Source organism: Gambusia affinis, linkage group LG11 (assembly GCF_019740435.1).
Source record: "Gambusia affinis linkage group LG11, SWU_Gaff_1.0, whole genome shotgun sequence".
NCBI classification, from domain to species: domain Eukaryota; kingdom Metazoa; phylum Chordata; class Actinopteri; order Cyprinodontiformes; family Poeciliidae; genus Gambusia; species Gambusia affinis.
In genome coordinates, this window is record NC_057878.1 from 15796748 (window position 1) to 15820797 (window position 24050).

At 36.1% G+C, this 24050-nt stretch overlaps 1 protein-coding gene and 1 long non-coding RNA gene across 2 annotated transcripts in view; both read right to left on the bottom strand.

The window, feature by feature from the left end:
• Positions 1–12518, bottom strand: part of LOC122840188 — a 98594-nt gene extending 86076 nt beyond the window's left edge. Inside the window, exons 1-2 of the long non-coding RNA XR_006372179.1 lie at positions 12434–12518; positions 4572–4663 (exon numbers count right to left, since the gene is read on the bottom strand). This is a non-coding gene — a long non-coding RNA (uncharacterized LOC122840188). The remainder of the gene's footprint in view (positions 1–4571; positions 4664–12433) is intronic.
• An 831-nt stretch (positions 12519–13349) lies between these two features.
• Positions 13350–23523, bottom strand: lnpa (limb and neural patterns a). Its single transcript, XM_044131872.1, has 13 exons — positions 23268–23523; positions 22611–22702; positions 21752–21793; positions 19865–20052; positions 19720–19778; positions 19592–19632; positions 18955–19038; positions 18804–18855; positions 18483–18704; positions 15815–15920; positions 15412–15482; positions 14952–15107; positions 13350–14230 (listed from the first exon to the last, which is right to left on the bottom strand). Exons 2-13 carry the CDS (start codon positions 22635–22637, stop codon positions 14058–14060), a joined length of 1221 nt encoding a protein of 406 aa, XP_043987807.1. The 5' UTR covers positions 22638–22702; positions 23268–23523; the 3' UTR covers positions 13350–14057.
• Between the last annotated feature and the right edge of the window lie 527 nt (positions 23524–24050).

Below are 24050 nucleotides of genomic sequence, written 5' to 3' on the forward strand. Positions count from 1 at the left end.
AATATCCAAAAGAAGCTGTCTGCAGATGGTCTCGCTATGAATTAATAAACTTCTGCATGCCAACTTCTTCTTGCAAGCTATGTATTTATTCAGTGTTAAAGTAGAAGTCATTGCATAAGTTGTGCTTGCTAACATTTCAAATTCCAATTACGATTTGCATGTATAAAAAGAAAACACATAGGTCACAAAGAAAGTGTTGTAGCAGTTATATTGTAACTTGTATCGGCTTTATTCAAATAAACAACATGCCTTTCTTAACACATGTGTCATGGCTGGATAGATTGAGCTCCTGTCAGAACACAAAGCTCCCCTGGCAAGGCCACATCGCCGCGTCTGTTGTTAGGACCTGGTCCACATGGGGCCAAATTTGATTGGAAAGCCCAAAGGGAGGAGCTCCACCAGTCACAGGGGCATTGTTAGCGCCTCCAAAATGGTCAGAGAAGAATGACTGATTATACAACCACAGCTAGGGTTACTAATAGGAATTCTATTTGAATTTCTAACATAACAGATGTTTGCTGGGCACCTCTATGGAGTGCGCATACACAGTTATGCTAATTTACCAGTGTTTCCCTTCAAGTTAGCTTTGAGTCATTAGAGCACACGGCTAGCTTGGATCCCTCTGTCAAAGTAATAATTTGCCATTATTGATATTAATTAACATTTTTGCTCTCAATGTCCTTTTTGACCCACTATCTGTTAGTAAACCCAGTTACTGAGTCCTATTAGGCCAATAAAATCCACAGGAATCTATTGTAGCTGTGAGTCATTTATCAGGAGGAAAACATAAAGCCAATTAGGAACGGGTGCAGACAGTTGACTTCATTCTGCACTGACTACTTCTTGATCTCCATTATAAATTGCTAATAGAGCAGATTCTGGTGTAGGGAAGAGGTGGGGGAGTAGAGAGCTGGAGCTGTTCACTCTCATCCATAAAACCAGGTGGATAGTTCTCCTCCATGATGAAGGTGCACAACATAAAGCAACGGTTTCATCTGTCAGTCTTTTTGATGAGAGTTGTCATGGTAAATCTCCCTCTCTATTGCCATGCTAATTGGCATAAATTAGGAATATAACCAAAAGATCCTCACAAGTTGATTATTATTCCTCAAGCATCCTTGTTTTCTCTTATTTTGCTTTGTGATGATAAAAAGCATAAAACACATATAGCATTAATGGCTTAGATAAATATGTCCTAATCGGTTTATGTGGAATGGTTTATTTTCCAGAAATCTCCACAGGGACTGAGTGAGAAAATATATCAAAAAAGGCTGGTTGGATCTTCCATATAAAATCAATAGCAAACCTTAGCTGGATTTAGTTTTCACACTGCTCTCACATCATTTAGAAGGCTACATGGTGCCTGGAAGAACTCACCAACAGTATTTGTCTGAAAGGGACACAAATCAGCAACACCAAAATCTGTCATACTATCCATTTCCATTTCTCTGAGATTTTTTTATATAAGAACACAATGACAGAATTTAAATCTCTGATCAAAACTGTATCTGCTTGTGTTTGTTTGTGTTCCTGCTTTCTGTATCCAATTTTTCCACATCCTAGCTTTACGACAATGTACACTGGGTGCTACGTAAATGAGTGGTATTTAATAGCCTGGATTGAAGTGTAAAGGCTTTCTCCCTTGAGTATTACTCCAAGAACCTAATTACAAGTTTCATCATTAATCATCAACATTATTTATTCAGTGAGATGAATTTCTAATTAATAACTGATGAGCATTATGGCCTCAAACACTGTAAGGCAATTAATTACATCTGGCAACAGGGGATATCCCTGTAAAGTACTATCTGGTGCACAGTCACAGCAATAGGTGCCAACAGGCTAATGACCCCACCAAGAATGGACATTGGATAGTTGTCATTATTTACCGGGGGATGTCTTTAATACATATTATTATAGTGACAAATAAGTTCAGAGAAACTGTATACAACTCTTATAAACTATTAATTTTGATTTACGGTAGTTTAATATAAAAATTTACACAAGGTAACCTCACAAATAATCCAAAAATCAAAAGAATTACACAATAAGCACTGCTGACAGCAGCACTGATTTATTCAAAGAACACACATACATATGATTGACAGGCTGTTTATACTTGAAAATCTGGCTGATGTTTGATAAAGTTTTTCAAAAGAGGGAAAGCTGAATGAAACTAGCAAATGTCAACTGGCTGCTCATTTAGATAAAAAAGAAAAAATCTTAAAGATAATCTCACTTTCAGAAGCTAAATATTTGACAATAAACTCAGAGTTAGTTTTGTATGAACTGCCCAAAGATTTGTTTTTAACATAATAGTGTTGTCATCAACACTACAAATATGCTACGAATATTACCATTTTGATCAATTCATAGTGTCAATGTCTTTTATTAATTCCCTTTCTTACTACTGTGTCTCTGCTGTAGGTTTTATTAGTGTAAGAATCACATTACAAAGTATTTGACACTGTAGCATACACAATCAACAGGTTAGATAGGTTGCTACACATATTTTGACATGTTTAACCTCATGGGAGGTTCACAGCTTGAGACACCACCGCATACCACTACGGAAGTAATGTACATGTTTCTCAAACATTACTTCCATAACCTTAAGTCCTTACTTAATCTCATGTTACACTATGCAAACACTCCGTTTGCACTGATGAAGATCAATTCACCTCAGCATGCTGAATGGTCAAATCAGCTCACTCTAATGTACTCTGACCTACTTTATTGATTCATCTAATGATTACTGCATAAATAACTGATGTATAAATACCCTTTACGGGCAGTTATAGGCTACATGAATATCCAGATGTGTAAGTGTGCAAAAAAAAAAAATTAAAAATACAGATAACAACAGTCTAACTTTTGCTTATTTAAAAATATCATAAAAAAGGTCAAGTTTGTCATTTTATTCTATTTGGAAATAAAATAACTAATTGTGAGTAATAATTTTGTGTTCACTCACAATCTAAGCAGAGATTCAAAGTTTAAGTACTTTACATCTGTAATATTAATTGCATACTATAGATACAGAACACAGATGGATTTAACCATCTTCTGTACCCATTTAATCCACACTGGGTCTCACGGAGGTTGGTGCAGTTCTCCAGTGGACAATGAGAGAGAGGTGTGGGGTGCACCATTACAGGTCACCATCCATCACAGTAGAAAACACAGACAGATACAAAAACAGCACAGCACAGTTTAGAGTGGCCAATTAAACTAACATCTACTTATTCATCTAAGTTAAAGTACCCAGGATTTAGAATTAAATGTAGTATTTCTCTCTATAATTTTAAGTATGCTGAGACTATTTAAAACTTAAAAAATCCATAGCTGATCAATAAAGTTACTTTTATCAGAAGAGATTTTTTACATTTTTATTTTGGCTGGTTTGATTTGTTGAGTTATGGATGCGGTGATCATTTTAAGACGTACATTATATGAAAAAGCAGACAGATGCTTTCTTGACCATTTTAGTGTCAGCTCTCCTGCCTAAGGTCACAAAAAGGTAGAAGCTTACAGCAAGAAGACACACAATCATTGAGGTAAAATACATTTTCTTTTCATTTTAGATTATGTAGCTGATGGGATGAGAAGATTATAAAGGGTGGGGAAACTTAAATAAGTCAACGTGTGGCTACCTTTAATTAGAATTATTTAATATCCATTCAAAGTAAACAGTGTCTTGTCATGTTCATGTTATATATGACTCTCTTTCTTATGCTGTTAATGATTATTTGTAGATTTCTGGAATTATGCTATAAATCTTCATATACAAACCAACTGACATTTATGCCACCGCCGCATTTTGGTCTAATTTATACAAAGTGTTACATCTTCATACCACTATAATTGTGCTGTCTCTAGTTCTTTTCAAGCCTCATTTCAATCGTAGCATCTTTGCAGTAATCATTGGTCAAATCAAGATTGGTTAAAATTAAAGTAGATTATATTTTCATGTGCCTCCAGACACTAAAATGAAACAATCACAATATGAAAGAAACATGAATAAAGTCCAAAATGATGATAAAGAACCACGAGAAGCAGTAATTCTTTCATTTAGAAAATGAAAATCAGTGAACCAACAATTTAATTTATCTATTGTTTCCATTTCAGCACAATTTTTGCCCATTTGTGGCATATTTTTAAATACACATGTATTCATCTCACACCCAGCTCTATCTGCATGGAGCAGAGATGGATTGAGTCATGCATGGCTGTGTGAGCCTTTCTGAGTAAATGTAATAAATGTACATGACTTTAATGCTGAATCGCAGTAGTGTCTTAATATGTAGCACTGCTTCTTTATACAACAGAATTCTATTCTGCATATTCCATAAATGAGTTTTGTGGCGACTTCTTGTGGGTACATAACTTAAAGTTCAGGCCAAATATTTACATATACCAGTATTAAAAACACTGTCTTTAAATCAGACTCAACTTTACCTTTTGTATGGCAGTGATAACAATTATTTGTAATTGCTAAATTTCAAATGCAAGATAAGTTAGTAGAGAATTTTTTATACTTACTGACAAAAAGTAAGTATAACTTTACTTACTTTTTAGTGGAATTGCCTGCAAGACATGGGTCAAACGTTTTCTGCATTCTTTCACAGGTTTCTCAACAGCTTGCTGGACTTCTTGCTCATTCCTATGGACAGAACTGTACTTTAGTCTCAGAAAGTGAAAAAAACAACAGTCAAAAGCCTTTGCTATAGATATAAAATGGTGCAACAAAAGCTCTGAAACTTTCCTTTTACATTCCTCACAGAATAATATTTAAACATATAAAGGCCTTAAGAATCCATGTGTCTAAAAATGTGAATGCTGAACTATCTGATGAGTTCAAACTGAGGTTGTGTGACTGAAAACTATTTTTCCTTCAGGTTAAACAGTGTGCATAATTTCATTATTTGAAAACTCTTTGTGAAAACATGCAAGAAATAAATAGGGACCCCAAGCTTTCCCAAAATGTAGGTTAAACGTCTGTGCTTTTTTTTCTTTTTTTTATCATTCATATTTTATGTCCATTAGATTAGATTAAATACACTTGTAGAACATTTTCTGAACCGTTGTAACATAACTTTGCCTTCCCTACTTCAACCTGCCCTGCATATCTCCTTTTACCAAATATTTAAAGCAGGTGTTATGAGTATTCTTAATTTATATTGTCAAAATTAAAACCTGCCTCTGTCAATCAATGCTGTTTTCTTTTGAAGCCTCATTCTTCTACTTTGTCTACCTTTACAACATATAACTTTAAATACTGTGCAATATTATAGAGTATTTAAGTGGGACATTCTATAAGCGTAAAACCTGGCCACCAGCTAAAACATTTATTTAGAAAAATTAATGCATTTAGTTTTAATTCATATTTTTAACGGTAATGAATATAAATATTTATTTTGCTATATAAAATTTGACTTAGAGATGAATAAATCCCCTACCCTACATTAGCCATAATTACATTATACTTTTATTTTATACCTAAGGTATTTTAAATAACTAGCTGTAAAACTCGACAAAGAGCTCCAACTCACTCTTGTCTTGTACTTCTGGATGAGTGAGACATATAAGAGACAAGACTGGGCTCATCCTATAAGTGTCCCTCTCTGTAGGTCTACAAAACACACATGCTCACACTTCCAAACACACACACTCCAATCTCTTGTCTTTCCATCTGGTAAAGTGGGCTGTTGTGATTGATTTGTGGATTTGCTCCCTCTTTTTTTCTCTCCATTTAAGTGAAATAATGTATGGAAGCAATCTGGCGACAGACATTTTGGAAAATCTATTTGAAATCATTTCACTTGAAGCCACGGCAGTTTGTCTTCTTAGGGGAGAGGACCAAAGTATAATTGTCTGCAGTCTAGTAAAACACAGTATAACTGCCATCACACTTGACTGAGCTTATAGCCAGCTAGTCCCGTGGCCTCTAGAAGATAGAGCAGTTAATGTTCCCTTTTATTTTAGAGGATATGTCACTTGTATCACAGATTTATACCATGATACAGCAATTTTGTCCAAACAGATGGATAATGGTGTCACCAGCAAAAAAAAAGCCCTGCTTTATTGGGTTTAGAGCATATTGTTTAGATAGGGGGATGTGCAGAACAGATCCTACAGCATTTTCTCTCTTTATCTCTCTAATCTTGCCCGTATTAGATTTGATCATTTTACTTTGAAGGAGGAAAATGTGGCTGTAATGGCTTCCTAATAGCAAACACAAGGGATACAAATCCAGGGACCTTGTTCTCTAGTGCTTCCATAAGCACCACTGATTTATAGAGGTCTTTATGACAGAAAAGAAAATGATCTGCTGCAGGTATAAATCAGGTGAGGAGTAGGAAATTGAACTTAGATATCATCTTGTCAGATGCTTAATGCTCTTCCTCCTGTCACATTCGATAGGACCAATTTGGAAAATCCTGCAGAGGTAAAAAGAAGACAATTAACAATGACAGTGTGGTAATAGATGAAGCTATAAAATGAACCCTGCTGCCTGCAGGATGCTTTGTATGATTTCCACATGAGGTGGTGGAAGCAGTTTGCTGTTTTAGCCTTCCGCTTCTTCCCCTCTCGTTGCAGTTTTTAGTATCCTTTTGAGTGTCATTTCTCAAATACAGGCAACATGAAGCAAGTGGAGATAAATTTATAGTTTATCGTGCTTTATAATTGAGTTATTATTCATCATATAATAGAGCTTGGGAATTTAGATGTACTTTTGTGTTATTGAATGCTAGTGCATATTACCCCCTGAAGGTTTATTGATACGTTTGTCAGTGGGGTGAGTGTAAAGTAATTATTTCACCAACAACCAAAATAAAACCCACTTATTGTGTTGAATTTTGACGTAAATATACCAATTTAAGTAACATCTACTAGAGGATAAGCTTTGGAAGGTGTTAAATATTTGCAAATATTTAACAATATAAATGTAGATATTTCAGTCAACCCATTAGTTGCAAATCGTAACATTAAATAATGACTTCAATTTGGCATTAGGAACTGTGTTGGATTCAAACTTAAATAAACTAATTTAAATAAGATACACAACAAAAAGCTAATTTTCAAGTGTGTTAAATATTAAATTTTAAACTTAAGTTTCAAACGGTCATTATTTTTGTATGCATTTTCAATATAGACATTTTTAAATATTAAAGCTTTTTGGAGACAAATCCTAAACAATTGTACTTAAGACTGTAGGTTTCCTTTATTGCATTGAAACAAGAGTTTGTTTCCAGATTTAATAACAGTGAAAATACTGTCAACTGAGATTCTTAACCCTGAGTTACTTATTGCTAACAACGAGTAGAACTCAGATCTGATTGTCATGGAAAAGGTTTAAATTTCATATTGTTGAAAATGGAGTTGAAAGATTAAGTCTAGCAACAGTGCTAATGTTAAAGTCAAACCAGCTAGCATGTGCTGAGGCATGTGCTTGCTAATAATCAACACATCTCAGCTGTGATTGTCAAGTAAAAGCGTCACGTTACTTTGTCAACCTGGGTTCACACTGTGCAATCATTGGTCGTCTTAGTCAAAATCTTTCATTGTAAGATCTCATCATACAAGATATTGTGATATAAAAACATCTCGATATTTCTCAATGAAGTGACTTCTGTCTTGCAAGCAATAACCAGATGTAGTCAGAATGACTGTCTTATTAAGTCGTAATAGAAAATGCCACAGCTACTCGTAAAGCATCTGTTTGGCAACATTTTGGATTTCCAGTAGGAACGATAAATGGCAACAGAGTGAAAGACAAGACACACGCAATATGTCAGCACAGAAAGTTGTTCAGACACTGAAGGATAAAAGACGCATGCTGTTAAAAACAATGGTTGAATGTCTAGAGGTACATTGAGTTTGTAGCAAAATTATTAAAAAGGCTTTTTAGCATAGTAAATTTGATCTTTAAAATTTTCTTGAAAGTCATATTAAAATCCCATCCCATCTCATTCTGATGAAGCCAATAACTAGTCTTGTCTTGTGAGTTTTAGGTATTGTTACATCCCTACTGACCCGACCAAAGACTAAAATTAGGCAGTGTTACAAATGATCAGGAAAAATATTTGCAGTGAGACAGCTACTAAGCCAGATATTTGATTTATTTTTCTTCTTTTGCCTAGACAAGAGTGTTTCTGCCACTGTCTTTTTTTACTTCCTTCTCTCCCTTTCACCAATCTCTGACAATAAGATATTAACATCTGTAATTTTTGTAACAAATTACTTATGCACAGCATCTACTGAGTTTTAGAATATTTTTTAAAAGACAAGCAGCTTTAGCTAGCTTTGCGACCTCAGGGTTAAAGACATCCTTGCTAGTAAGCTGAGCTGCTTCTCCCTACAGAGCCGTTGTCAGTGAAAGTATCTGCTTTTACTCAGATGTTCATAAACAGTTTTTTGAGCAAATGTGTTTGTTTTTTTTACTTCAATTTAATGAACATTTTCTGACTAATATTATCTGCTTTATTTAATACTGGCGGTAAGCCTAGGTGATTTAGGTTATTTGATTACATTCAGCCTTTGGAGAAGCATAGTTTTAAAAAATCAATAAGAAATTAACCAATTATGTTGAGTTAATACACTTTAGAAAGTGTGGATTTTTACTTATTAGAATTAGTTTAGCTTTTAAACTTGCATAATTTGTCTTTGAATATTTTGAGTCAAATATGACATCTTACTGGTTGAATTACAGCTCTTTCAAGGTTGCAGTTTTAGTAGCAACTCTGTTTATTTGTTTCCTTCACGTTTTCTAAGTGTTTTAGCATTTTGTTTAGTTTACAGATGTATCTGCTGAGGCGTTACGGTTCTCAAACATGTCATAACTCAGTGGTATAATGAGTACAGGGCAGGACAGAGAATGACAATGCTCTCTGATCCCTGAATGTCACTTTGGTCTAAATGCAACACACAGTTTTATAGATAGGATCATGCATTTGGCCGCATGCAGTGACATTTGACAGATACAACTGAGGGGGGAAAAAAATGAAAACCCATCTATCTGGGAGTTTAGGTTTCCACTGACTTAAATTTTTTTTTAAATTTGATTTCTTGGTAAGTGATGACCTTTAGTGAAAAGCTCTGTCAAGTGGCAATTCATGCCCAGGCACCCAAAGAGCTTTAGAGTAATAACCAGAGAACCATAGCTTGGGAACCATCAGCCCTCGCAGCTCATCAAGCCAGGCGCTTGTATAATCTAATTTGATTTTAATGCTTCTCCGAAGGAGATTGTGCTCTTATTACTGTGTAATGATGCTGTTGTCAAGATCCAGTGGTGATGTCTAATATCACACCCGTGTTAACTACTTCTGTGACACTCATCTCAGCATTGTCTCACTCCAAGATGGCTTCTGCTGTACACTTATGACTTTGTTTTTCTTTCTGTTGCATTTGGCTTCATGACTGACAGAAACAAAAGCTTTTTTGCACAGCTCCCCTTCCTTATTACCTCTGCCTGATGTGGTACTTTTTTCGTATTCAGTACAGTAGATAGAGCATAACGATGAAGGTCTTATCTGAGATGAGGAGAATTTCAAGTTGCTCTCACTCGGGGGCAGCAAATGGAAAAGTGACAAGCCTGGTGCACTTGTCTATTTTACTTATTCTGGCGCCTCTGTTTCATATTCCGCCTCGCACCGCAGGGTTATTTTCCTCCGGGGTTCAGGAGGCCACGCTCCTTCATTTCTTCAGAAAATTGTTTCTCGGGATTTCAATCTTTGGTGGCTAGATATGACAAAACACAGTATCAAGAACACTTATGTATCTTATCTGCCATTTTTTCTAGGTATAAATAAAAGATCAGTATAAATATAAGTCAAGTGGCCTCCAATACACATGTGAGAGATGAGCATATGAAGAACTATGAACCTTGGGACAGCCTCACTGTACATTTTTATTGCCTGCTCAAAATTACCTTGGAACAGATTTTTTTCCCCCATCATTTGTCATCCTTGGAAAAAAATGAGTCTTTACATGAGAACACTAAATATCATCTTTAAACGTAAATAAAAAGCTACAATGTAAGTAACTATTGATTAACTAATGGAATTTCAATGTTAGAAAATCATTTGCCCAATCAGAGGTGCATCTCAAAAAATGAGTAAAGCAGAGAAGCAATTCAGGTATTTATTTGTGTTCATTTTGATAATTATGGCTTCCTGCTATACAGCTGGAGGCCATAATTTTATAGCTCAGACAAAATGAACATAGCACAGGACCAACATCTTTAAATCTTTAATGTTTAAAGATCCATCTTTAAATACATTTGGTTCTTTGTTTTTCTTCCACTCAATTTTTCAGAAATTTGCTTGGATACAGCACTCTTCTTCAGCAGTAACTTTTGGTGGCTTACCAACAATAACACCAATCACTCAGTGTGCAATTAATGTCTATACTCTGAATTTTACTAAAGAAATTGAATTACTGAAATAAAAAAATAAAAAAACATTTTATTGATATTCTAATTGATTGAGACAGACCTTAAGGGACTTTGCCCCAGATAGATCACTGCAGACAATTTACCGCCAAAGTACCAGAAATATTCTTGTATATTCTTGTTCTGTGATTATTTACCTCTCTTTATAAATTCTGAAAAAAACAGAAATCAGCAACAAATACTTGAACAAAAAGACATGCATGGTGATAAAACTTCAAGGAAAGACTAAAATAATTTTTTTTTTTACTTTAAACATAAGTATACAGTACAGCAATCTTTTGTAATATACCATACACCACATGATGATGCACATACAAGCATACTATATATACTGAACAGCATCCCAGCAGTGTGACAAAATCTAAACATTGTCCTATTGATGTCCCATTTTTTCCCCCTTTCTGTTCGGCTCTTGTCAGAGGTCAACCTCAAACAGCATGCGGTGGAATCAGGCGTTACTGTTGGGTGTCACATTGATGCATTACAAGGCCCAGTAGGTCACGTCTCAGTAAACATACATTATCAAAACCCATAGAAGATGTGGGATGTTGACCCCCACAAACACTTTACACGGCGTAGTCAGGAGGAGAGAAGAAGAGGTCACATGACAGCAGAGAGCAACTTTGTTTGGAGCAATGACTTTTCTCGTCACAAATCAAGAGGGTCAAGCAATCAAGACTGGTCAGGCTCTGTGTCAAGCAACATTATCTCACACTGTCTGAAATGATCAATGAGCAAAAATAAAATAATCACAAGTTAAAATTGCCCTGGTAATGAAAACAGGCTGTTTAAATATGGGGCTAAAAGAGCAGCTGGATAAATAGAAGACTGGATGGCACATTGAAAAAATACTTTAATCTAGTTTGTCATTTGGATTGTTAAGAGTGCACAATGAATTATTCTTTCAATCCAAATTCTAGCATTATGTTGCTGAAGCAGAAAGTTTAAAGTTTTAACACAAAAATTTGTGAAATGTTGTGATTCAGCTTGGTAAATAAGAGGCTAAAGGAGCCACGTGTTATTGACAAGCAGTCATTTTCAACTATATAATGACCTGTGCAGACTTTGTAGAACCTCTTCAACAGGGTGGAATCTGAAATGTTAAAATGGCACATTTATGTTGTACAATAATGAAAATGAGTTGTGTTGATGACTTTACTTCACACCAGTGAACAGGCTTGTTCACATTCAGTGACATTACCCCTGTGAGTAGCTAGCACATGCTAGTTCTAGCTACATTCAGCATTCCCTATTGAGTCAACAAAGTCAACAAATATTTCTACAGTGTTGCCATACAAGAATATGACTATGAACTTAGTCAGAAAAGGGGAACTTAGTTCATAGTCTTTTATGAACAAAGTTCATATAAGTTCTTATATGAACAAAGTTCTTTGTTCTTATATGAACTTTTACTCATTCAACCGCGAATACAAGTTTTTAGAAAAACCCGAACCCCCCGGGATTTCTGCCCATGAGGACAGCGAAATCGTGCTACAAAAATACATTTGGTCCTTTGACTTAAAAAAAAAGACCTTTGTGTTCACATTCAGTGTGCACAAACACCTGCAATCTGGTTGCAGGTCATTATTAAATCTGCTTTTTAAAAGACAACAACTATTTGTCAAAAACACCGGGCCACCTGTAAATTTTGTCCACTGACCAAATTAACGAAATGAGCCGGACGACATTTTAATTACAGCGGACACAACGACAACCAAGAAGCAACGCTAAATGCATGAAACCCAGTTTCAACATTAAGCAGATAAATAATAATACGTAAATGATAAACATATAGCCATAAAAACACACAGCAAGGCTAGTGCAACACTGCTTTAGCCATGGCTAACAGCTTGTGCCTTTATTTCTGCTTTTTGTGGTGTATCGGATTCTCCGCTCTAAGTGGAAACTCACTAAACCAGCAGCCGACAGAGGAAAAATTAGGCTAATTTCACTAAACCAAAAACATAAATCCAGTCTGACCTTCGTTGTTTGTGTTAGAGAATATCAATTTGGCTCCAGTAATCTGTTGTCCTTGTGTCATCGCCGTGGCCAACACTATTCCAATTAGCGCCTTGTTTCAGTAATTTTAGCATTTGCTATACTTACAGTATAGAACAGCGCAAAAAAATTGACGTCATTGTTCATAACTTCTCCTTCTGTTCGTTGATTGGCCCAGACAAAAATAAATAACCCTGAGATAATCTGAGTCAAGTGGAGAAAACCCAGGTTGTGTTTGAAGCCCGAATTTTCTTGAACAGAGTTGCACAGGACGGAAATGTCCAGGTTAGGATTCTATTGGCTATGAGGAAATTTGCGTGTTTACATGGACTAAAGACGTTTAAATGCTGAATAATTTAGTGATATGACCAAGATACGTGTTTTAAGACACATATCTTTGATATCAGAGTATCAGATGCTTTTTAACAGGATACTGATACTCTACTTGCCTTTAATCAGAAGATCGTATATTTTATTTAAAAGACAAATCTATTTATATTTTGTTTTCTAAATTTGGTATGCAACTAGTGTGTAGGATGCAGTTTTGTTCTTTGGCCATATCAAAACTGGTTTGTTTCACCAAACTGCGGTGGAAACGAGTCACTTGAACAACTGGATGTTGCCACTGAGCAAACCACGAAGATGATGACAGGACCTGGTAAGAGGATGATGTCACCACGTGTTTTTTAATGACTTGTCTGTGAAGAAACTTAAGTGTCATTTTAATTCAGTTTCTTGTTTAATGGAAACACCAAGAGCAAGACCTTTGAGGTGGACACCAACAATACTTTCAGTGTTTTTCGATATGCATTAACCCAACAGTTGCAAGTTTGAAATTGTCAATTTATCAAAGCACCACCCGAACCAGGTGTTGGAATCAGGAACCAGTTCACACAGGTTTTTCTCAAAAGTTTATTGCGTGTAATTTTTTACAGCATGTGAATTTATACATTGATAGTCCAATAAAAACAGGTAGGTAACATTGTCTATTAAAATGTTTCATTTTATTGACAAAAAAACAAAGACATATAAAATAGGCACTTAGGAGAAGAATACAGTTGTAACAAGCCTACTTTCTTTGCTTTTAGTGATAAATACATAATGTTCTGTATGTGCATTGGGTCAACAGTACTATATCTGTGTAAAAACATATTTCCACCTACAGGCTGCCAAATACCCCAGTAAGCACTGTAAACAAGTGCAGCTATAAAAGAAATTTGGCTATAAATATGTCATAAATAACACTTTTCTCACAAAATACTTCATGCTTTGTACTATTTCCTGCTTACTGAAACAAAACACCAAAAGTTCAGTTTATCACAAATAAAATAAGACCAAATGACAATGACCAAAAAACAAGAAATTAAACTTTGAAAATAACAGATCTGGCATAATCCTTTGCTCTATTATTTTATATAGACAACTTGTTACTTCTGCTACAATTTTAAAAGCTTTTTTTAGCATTAAGGAGTTCAGCAGGTTTTAAGAGCTTGATTATTATTGTATCTTTATAACCCGAAAGATATTTACTTGTAAACTGACTTATTTAATTCCCTCAAACAAACCCTGTACCAGTGTACCATGCTGAAATCACCACCCTGCTATTTCATTCCACTTCCATAGCTGAAATATCTTGCTCATCATCAGATTTCTCAGAAGGCGAGTCATGTGGCTCTGAGCTGTTTTGGCTGTCTGCTGCAGAACCAGACTCGGTAGTTGTTATTGTGCCTGGCTCCTGGGCATCAGTTGCAAGGAGGACATCAGCAAGCTTGGGTTTTCCTGAGAATTAGATAAATGCTTCATTTTACTTGTGAATGTGTCCCAAACAAGTATATAAAACAGGAAAAAGAGCAAAACAGATACAACAGATTAATATTACTAATACTCCTATCACATTATCTGTCTTAAGGTCTCCAAATACTTGGGTGTACTTCCCTCAGCAGACATACAAGTACAGGTACATTTTTACAATGGTGTAATCCAAGTTGCACAGTAAACTGCCTAGTAAACTGTATTCATATCATATTGTTTTGTAAGCACCACCGAGCCGATGAGGTTGAGAATCGGCGTAACCAGTCAGCCAGATTGCTACTTTGTACTGCAACAGATGTGTGGAGACCGCCCTGGTGGAAAAGAATTGGGGTTAAAGGTCCAGCTAGCTCTGCGACTAGCTGGACCTAATCCCAATATCCAAATGAATATTGGGAAATGAAGGAATTTGTCACGAGAAATGTAGGCAATCAGTACGCTCAATTATGAAATTTTAACTGTCCGCAAAATGTGTGGAGTGTGTGGGACCTTTATGGCTTCAAAAGCGTGCAAAACCACAGCTCTATGAAAATAATGTTCCAGCATTGCCTGTCTATACACCTGAAAACAGCAGATTTCATTTACAATTTGTAGGTCAGCTTTGAGCTTTTTTTTAGAGAAGGGTCAGAGTTTTAGTTAGGACTAACCAAAAAATAAAAAATAAAAAATCTGATTTTTTTTTTCTAATCACCTGAAAGAGGCTGATCACCTTCACCAGTAGCAGATAATGGCGAGGCTGCATCGCCTGCTGCCATCTTTAGTTCAGCAGAGAGCTCAGGGAGTCTGGGAGCCTGAGGTCTGGTCTTTCTCGCAGGGTTCAAGAAGTAACAATATGCACATCGGAAGGCTGAAACGACACAAATAAAAGTGCCATACATCTAGTTAATACATACACTCTAACACACTGCCAAAGAGACAGATTAATCTAAATAAATTTTAACCTACGACAAAATTTGACTCGGATGCATAAACATTCAGACTGATGCGACTTTGTGCATTCAATCGTGTTCTGTTTTCGCTTACAGGAGCTTGTAGCAGAGGAGGCATTTAAGAGCCGTGTGATATACTGTGCTGCCAAACGCTAGAGGGCAAATGAAGGCCCGGCCTTTGATTGAGACTGATAAACAGTACTGTGATTCTCCAAGTCTTACCGATGTATTCAAATTCTTCTTTTAATGCCATGCCGTTATGGGAGAGACACTGCTGGCAGATGAGAGCATACCTACAAGAGAGCAAAGGCAATTCTGTGAAAATGGCAATGTTGTACAAGATTGGGAGAACGTGAAGGGAATTGCTAATGAATACAATGATTGCATTAAATGTTGCTCCTTTAAGGTCTGTCCTGTCAACATTTGAGAAAACAAAAAAAACCTTAATAATATATAAAAACTACAATCCCTGAGTTTTCAAAACTGCATAACCATGTCAGCTTCACCATCTTTCCATCAACTCGGATCAAGAAACGTGAGGAAGTTTTGTAAATTCTTTTACAAAACATGTTTTGTTCAAAAGAAAACAAGCAATTTTTAGTATGTTTAAGTACATATTGCGCACCTGTTCTGAGGCCCGTCTCCAACAAGATACTCAATAACTCTGTCCATCGCACCCCTTTCCTTTGGGAGTACAGGTCTGACCAGTGGTGGACCTGGGGGGTGCATCCCTGATTTAAAAAAATAAAAACAAAAAAGTTTGTTAAATATAGTCTTATCTTAACTACTAACTGCAGAATGACCTCTCAGAGAAACTGTGTTGCACAAGCCTTTGACTGATTTCCCGAAAATCAGCATCTTTTCCCTTAATGACGCCACACCTGATCTCACTAGGAAAACATGTTGTGAACCCCTGCTATGTTGGTTGGTAGTAATTAATATAATTCAGCATCAAGAGCAATCATAGGAAGATGACTGGTCATTTCTGTGAGACTTGGCAGAGTCTCAGTGTCCTGCTGCTTATTAATTTACCAACATATGGAAACTCTGCGGTGACTCTTTGTATCAAATTGCTTTTCACTTTCAATTTTCAACAGACGCAGGTGATAACATGAAGTCATGTAAGCCATTTGTGAGGTGTTCCCGATGCCAAAAGCAATTTCACCAGGAATTATAAGGCACTTAGTGAGAACCCCACCACCACTGCCCACAGAAGAAATGCAGAGCTGGTTAATTAATCATACTTAATGTTACCCAGTATTGTGCATACCTCAGTTGGAATTCCACTTGGCAATTACAAAATGCAACATCCTTTACTTCAAAAACATCTCTTTAACCATTTATACTTTTTTTAATGCAGAGTAGTGACTTCATAGATTTCTATTAAATATATAAATCTAAACTAAGAAGCTCTGCAGAATACTGGTAAGACATTTTTCTTTGTAAGTTGCCAACAGTAATTTTTATCTTGTGATAAACATTATATTATTGCCTTGCAGAAGTGTTAGTACCCCTCGATTTTTACAACCTCAAAATTTAAATCTCAATAATATACATTAAGCGGCAAAGAAACAAAACAGAGGATACCTGAAGTTGAACAAAAAAAGACATGATTTAAAGTTTTCGCAAATAATCTAAAAAGTGTGGCGTGCCTTTGTGTCGAGTCCAACGAGTAAACTTGTGACACCACCTAGCAATGCAGTTGTAGCAGCAAGTCCTACACCTTTACACATATAGAATTTAAATTTAGCTTTTGTTTGCAAAATAGGAAAACACTGATTTGGATAAAGAGCAACTTTGAATACCAAATCTTGTAACAGGTTTTTAAATTGGGTTCAGGTCTGGATTTGAATGATAAAATTCTAAAATATGAGTATACTTTGATCTCAACTAGAAGTGCACAGATGAATTGGTGCAGATTTTCTTTATTTTCAGTGATCTGTCTATACTTTCATGTGAAAGTTTTTAACCGCTCATCTTATCTACCTCTGCAAAAGTCTGAAAATCAGCCACTTTCCCCTTCTGCTTTGCTGTGACAGGACTGACTGACAGACCTGCAGGTTACATCTGAACATACATGGTTAACAATAATGTTCCAAACCTGGGCAAAAAAGGGATGCAATACGAAATAGTAATAATAAAAAAACAGCCTATAATTATTCAAAATGAGTCCTTAAAATTTATTATTCGACTTGTTAACATACACACCAGCATAAAACAGCCAACCCAGACACATATTTACTCATTTTCACTTTAAGTCTCATTTGGTTCACTGTGGATCTCGTTTATTATTATTCTTTTTTTTTAAATGGGTGGCACACCAGGGACATAAAGATGGAGAGAAGGATTGCATGTGTAGACAACCCATGAAAATTTCTAATAAAAATATATGGTTTCAATCTAGTTCTGAAATATTTACAAGAAAACAAAGAATTACAATCTTTGCACAATTTGATAGTAGCTCTGGCTGCAGGTCGAGGTCCCTCCCCAGTAATAAATATTTTCCCGCCTCTAACATGTTCTCTCCCAGGATTGCACTGGACCTGCTGGACAATAACATTGCCACAGCATGATGCTGCCACCACTACAAAACACAGTGCAGCACAAGTTTTCTGAAAAAAGGTAACCAATCAGCAGATGAAGGCATGGGGCTGAAAAACTTAGCAGTAATGTTTGGAGTGAAGCGCACATATAGGAGCATTACTGGTAATGTTATTAATAAATGCTGTGAAGATCAGATGTCTGGGTATCTCACCATCCATAGGGTTTTCTGCCACACAGAACTTTGCATAAGCCATAAAGTCAAATATTACCCCTTCTGATTAGAGCAAATGTTTGCTCTGTTCTCTACATATTTGCTGCATCTCCTGTAAGACTCGTGACAAACTGCACACAAGACTTCTTCTCAAGGCTCTCTTTCTGTGTTGGTCTAACACAAACCCTCCCTTCCACCCCCCGCCCACCCAAGAAAAAACATTGCAGTTTGTGTTTGCCACATCCCTAAATGTAAAATGTATTTGCAAGGCACTACATGCAATTTTAGGGACTGATCATATGCCTTTTCTTATTTCATAATAACACCCTATTTTAAGAAAGGTTGAATCGTTTTAAAAGACATTTGAATACAACATTTATGCAATTATCTTTTACAGCTACTGCATTACATACCACAACCTTGGCGAAAACACAAACCACAGAGCTTTGAGCAACTGGGGACACAAAGCCGGGGATGAGTAAATCATACCTTAATCGACCACATTATGATCTGGTCCCCTTGTGTGCAGGTAACTCACCGACTCCTGGAACAGGTGTTCCCGGGGTCATGGGCCTCCTCATCAAACTCTGCTGAGCAGCGACTGCTGACAGGCCCCTCTCTGGGGGTCCACCTGGAGCAGAAAGGGAAGATCGGCCAGGATAGCTGGGCCCAGAGGCGAGAGGAGGGCGGGCAGCAGAACCGTTTGCAGGATTCAGCGCCATCAGTGGCATCTTTGGAGTGACAATTCGCTGACGGAGCTCTAACAAAGAAAGATTGCAAACAATATAATTGTAGGTAATTCTGGATTTAAAATAGCATCTGAAGTGGCATCTTCCTGCCCATAAAGACTAACTCATACCTTGTCCTGGTTTGGGAGTCAGCTGGGGTCCAACTGGAGTGGATTCAAGTTCCTTTACGCAAACGGCAAGATAATAGAAGAACATTATTTAACAGACGGTAATTAGTTTAATGGCCAAGTTATTTGAGGAAAAAAAATCCTGACAACTCACATTTTTTTTCTTGGACTCAGGATCAAACCTTTCCAAAATCATTTTGGCATTTTTATACGTCTCATTTTCCATAACTTCCTCAAGCTTGGAAAGAAAAAAACAACATCAACAAATATTAAAAACACATGAAAACACAAGCAGACTGCACTAAATAATTCCTCGAGTATTAATCCGACAGTACACCAGTGTTTTAGTAATCGTTTGATCAATACAACGCAAGCAGATTGAATTCATTGTAACAGTTACTCCCTTCAAAACTGTATTCTAAATAAAATATTGAACTTTTGTGCATGTTTGCATTTAATATGAAGAATAATTGGATTCACTACTTCGATAATGGGGAGTGTGAAAATTCATCAGCCCTAATTATTGAAAGTTATTAGAACTTGACAGAGGATGACAAGCAATTTATCAGATTTATCTCCTTTCTCTACTAAATGCCATTAATTAAAGTGACATTAGTGGATTGGCTCGTTGGATTAACAAACTCTCAAACTGTCTGCATAAATTCTACATGAGCTAAATTTGCGAAATGCCCTGACCTACATTAAGAGCCAGGATAAAAACACCAATAATTCAGTCAAACGGTTAAGAGTGACTATTTGAGCTGAAACCTAAAGAAAATAAGATCACTTACTATTTTCCTTTTTTGTTCTTTAAGATCTTCCAGTTTTTCATCTGGAAAAACAAAAATATTGAAATTCCAATCTTTGTAACAAAATACTTCAAAGAATAGTTATGCGTAAAAATCAGGAAGGATCTTACTATTTCTTTCAGTTCTTCGTGAAAAAACAACGACAAGTGCCTTGCGAAGTAGCCACACTCTGAAATGCGGATTTCAAAAAGAGTTACTCAGCTTTGTCATGTTTAGGTTTTAGTGAACTTTCCATCAGTTCTGTTGCATACTTACAAAGCTGGAAATGCTAAAAAGAGTAGAATCAATACGAGTCGTCCCATTAACTGTTCAGGCATGTACCACAAATACACGACAACGAGTGTGACCAAATACAGCAAACATGAGTACAGTAGCATTCGTCCGACCCATTTCTTTAACTGCTTTTGATACTTTTCGCTGTAATCTTCAAGAATCTGGATTTCCTGCAATGAAACAAAAAAATTTTAAATTCTATTTAACATTATTCTATTATTCTTTTCATTAACAATTTCATTATTCTATTCATTAACAATTCTATTTAACATAAGATAGGTAAAGTCATATTGACTTTACCTATCTTAATCTTGATGCATCTTAATTCAAAAACATGCTTAACAATGTAAATGTGTCAATCTTAAACAGTATTTGAAATAAAATTCGAGGTACACAATCGTGGGGAACCCCGAAACTTGGCAAGAGCAGACATTCATCCACACCTTCCACAAGCTACACATTCGTTTTCTAAAGAAGATTGTTGTTCAAGTTGGTATATCAAATAATTCTAATGGAAAATTGAGTGAAAGAAGAAAAAAAACATTGTGGAAAATGGTGAACAACCAAAACGAACAACAATCTTGCCTTTTCAAGAGTTTGGGGAAGATTCACAGGCTGATTATGTAAAATATGTCATGTTCCAATTTTCTAAAAAATAAAAATAAAAAAATTGTTAAGGTTTTCATTAGCTGTAAGCAATAAATATCAAAATTAACAGAAAAAAAATGCTTGAAATAAAACACTGTTCATGACCTATACAATACAAACTGTACTGAAATAAAATCATCTTTCAAATGTATTCAAATTTAATGAGCTGCACCTCCGTCCCTACCTCACAGAAGGCATTCCTCTATATTAATTTTACCTTACTACACTGAAATAAATTTTAAAACAGCACAATCCAGAAATTACAGATTGATGCTGCTTTAAGACTAGAAACTGTTTAGCTATCACATTCAAACCACATCTCTTAATATTGTATTGCGTTTGTGCTTAAATGCAAATGAAGGCAAATTCATGTAAGGTTTGAAGGTCTACTTCTGAGAAAGAACCCAATTGTCTGGCATAGGAGTCAAGATTCAAAGGTCACTGTATTACACAGAAGCAGTAATGCAAATACCACATAACAAGGGAACGTCCAATCGGAAAATAATTAGGACAAATAAAAAATTACCAACCAATTACATTTTAAAGTTAAACTAGTAATTAATATTCTGATTCTCTAAATGGAAAATGTAAGCCCTGCCTCAAAGTGCTGACCAGGCTAACTAAAAATAGCCAGTGGATAGAATAGGTCCCCCTCCTCATCCCTGGCATGCCACTGGAACATGTGTGTCTGTCACTCTAAGCAACAAATGAGCAGATCTCATGTTCAGTTTTACCATACAGTAGATCCTCCAAGATTATCCGTCCTTGTGCTGTAAAGCAGCATATAGAAAACTACAATCTGACAGAATTACAAGGGAAGACACAAATAGGACTAATTCCCATCGCTTCACAACCTAAATACCACTCGACATGTTTCCGACGTGCAGACCTCTTGTGAATACTACTCCAAGGACACGAACTGAAAATAGCCCAACGGTGGCTTGGTTTCAATACAGCAATGAAGCTCAATTACTCAGCAAATCAATCAAAAATGTTGCCTGCGTTTTCAGTTCTTTGGTATTACAAACTGACTGAATGCAGCAGCTTTACTGAAAATGCTATACAAGAGTTTTATAACCTGGACAAAAAACCTACATGAATTAATTTCACTAAATAGTAAATAAATGTAAAGATTATGATAAAATTCCAAATATACTCAGATATTAATAAATTATTTTCCCCATTATATTCAGAAATAACTTCCCTTTCAGTTAACTTTACCTTTTCAAGTCTTTCCAAAGTTTCCACAGTGGAAGGTTTAGCCTGAAAGACAAAGAAATTCAACAAAGCAACTTATTTTCTGAAACAAAAGTCAATTTCCTTGCAAATTTGTCATTTTCTTTGACACCTTTGCTTGCTCAATGCTGTAAAAAGTCTCAGTACATTAGATAATTCAGGTTTAATGCAAAAGGGAAACAAGAAAACTTTGTCATATGCCCCAGTTACATGATAAATGAACATACCGGTAAAGACAATCAAATGCAACATTAGATGGTTGCAATCAGGTTGAGTGTTAATCAACCAATACTCAGCACTCTGGAGGACACATAGAGCAGTGATATGCAGACTTTGCTGTGCCTAAAAATGTATAATTTAAAAAACAAAGTTTCAAAGTTTAGGTAAAATGTGGGAATGATGAGTGGAAACGCTTTTACTTTAGTTCTGATCAGAAACTAGGAGAATAAACTGGAGAATTCTCAAAACAAGAATAGCACGGGAAGATTTGTAGACTTATTCCTAAATTTTGTGCTGCCAGATTTAATATAACTAATAAGCCCAAATTACTCTGCTGGTAATAACAGCCATGCTTCTTTGTGGGAAGGCCACTAACACACTTTTTACCTAAATGACCAAATAAACTGATGTTGTGCTTCACTGACAACACTTTGCCACACGGATGTGCGAATTGTTTGGTAACAAACCACTCATAAACTGGGCTACATTTGTTAGCTGGAATTGGGGGTCCATTGATTCATTACAACTTAAAGATTCATGTTTTGCTCTCCAAGAAGAACCAAAGCGTACAATCTGTGTTGATTTTGCAACCATCTAATCTAGAAACATAACTAGGAATACAAACCCTCCATCGTGAAATTGCAGACCCCATGTTGATGGAAGGGGTGTTGCTTCTCCTCTTAGAATCCTTCCCTGACCCTGGTTTTATATCTCCACCTGTAGACAGCAGTGGTTATCACTGAATCACAAAACTAATTTTAAGTCAGCTTATTCCCCCCCCCTTTTTGAGGAACTGAAACATTTGCCATTGCTTCATCTTCGTGTGTTTTATAGAAATGGGGAACAAACTACACGAAACACTCCGTGTGAGGCAGTTTACCAACTCTGACCAAATTAAACACGTTAATACTTTTTGGCATGGCTTCAGCAGGATACGTGCTGCCCCTTGCTAATCCCTACTAGCAAATCTTTACCAACGTAGCTCTGTTTTCGATGGCATTAGCAACAAAAGACAGATATTTAACACTTTATGTATGTTTGAACGTGGATGTTACAGCAATGTGTTACTAAAACAACGTCACAAGCGCCAACAGACACGCTCAATTATTACCCGCAAACGCTGTTGTTACTCTGGCTAACTTTGGATAGCCGCTAGCTAGCAGTAATGCCCCTGTCTACAGCGGTAATCAGAACAACTATCAAGCTTAAGTTTCTACAGAGTTTGACGTTAAATCGGTTACAAAAGCAGCTTTTTCTATACGGGTACACACGGCGAAGTTACCTTAGCAGTCGAGAAGCCCAGTTTCAATAGCCTACAACGAAACAACAGCCCGTCTTGTCTTTACTCCGAGTTAACATGGGGGAGTGTCCTCCAGACAGCAGAGCAGAAGAACAGGACAAACAAGGTTCACTTCACTACCCTGGGCGACTCTTTATGCTTTAGTCATTTAAGTAGAACCACAAGGCTCAAATTCACGATTGATAACTAAATTATGGATAGTTATTCTGGTTATGTACTTAATTAATTCCCTAACCTTCCTGTTTGTCAACAGGGCCGTGCAAACGTTTTAAGGATATGTGGGTGCCCAAAGTTTGAGAAGGAACCACACACACAGTAAAACAAAAAATGCCAAAAACAGAGGTGGGTTTACTGAGTTATATTTGCTAGAGTAAGTTGGGAAAGGGGGAGATACTTTTCGGAGTTGGTTTAGAGCACTGAATGTTTGTTTTTTTTTTTTTTTTACTTGGGTAATGCTATTATAAAGTATCGCCCCCCTTGGAAAAAATATAGTCTCATTATAATCAGACTTTTTTTAGAAAATGAATTTATAATACTGATTTTTTTTACTTATTTTGTGCAATGATGTATGCGATATTTTAACTCTTTAACTCCAAAACACAGAAAATGAATGACTTTATTAGTGAAGCCCAGTAGTTGGCAAGAAATTTGGGAATACCAAAATAACAATTCTCTTTTCTAACACACAACATCCTTAATTCTAACAGGTCCAATTGGTTATTTCAGAAACCAATTGGATCTGTTACACACACACACACACACACA

Coding starts and splice junctions, on each gene's coding strand:
- lnpa (XM_044131872.1), bottom strand. CDS start 22,637: ATGGGGTCTGCAATTTCACGATGGAGG. Junction 15,921..18,482: donor AACACCTGTTCCAGGAGTCG/GTGAGTTACCTG, acceptor TTTTTAAATCAG/GGATGCACCCCCCAGGTCCA. Junction 14,231..14,951: donor AGGTGATCAGCCTCTTTCAG/GTGATTAGAAAA, acceptor TCTAATTCTCAG/GAAAACCCAAGCTTGCTGAT.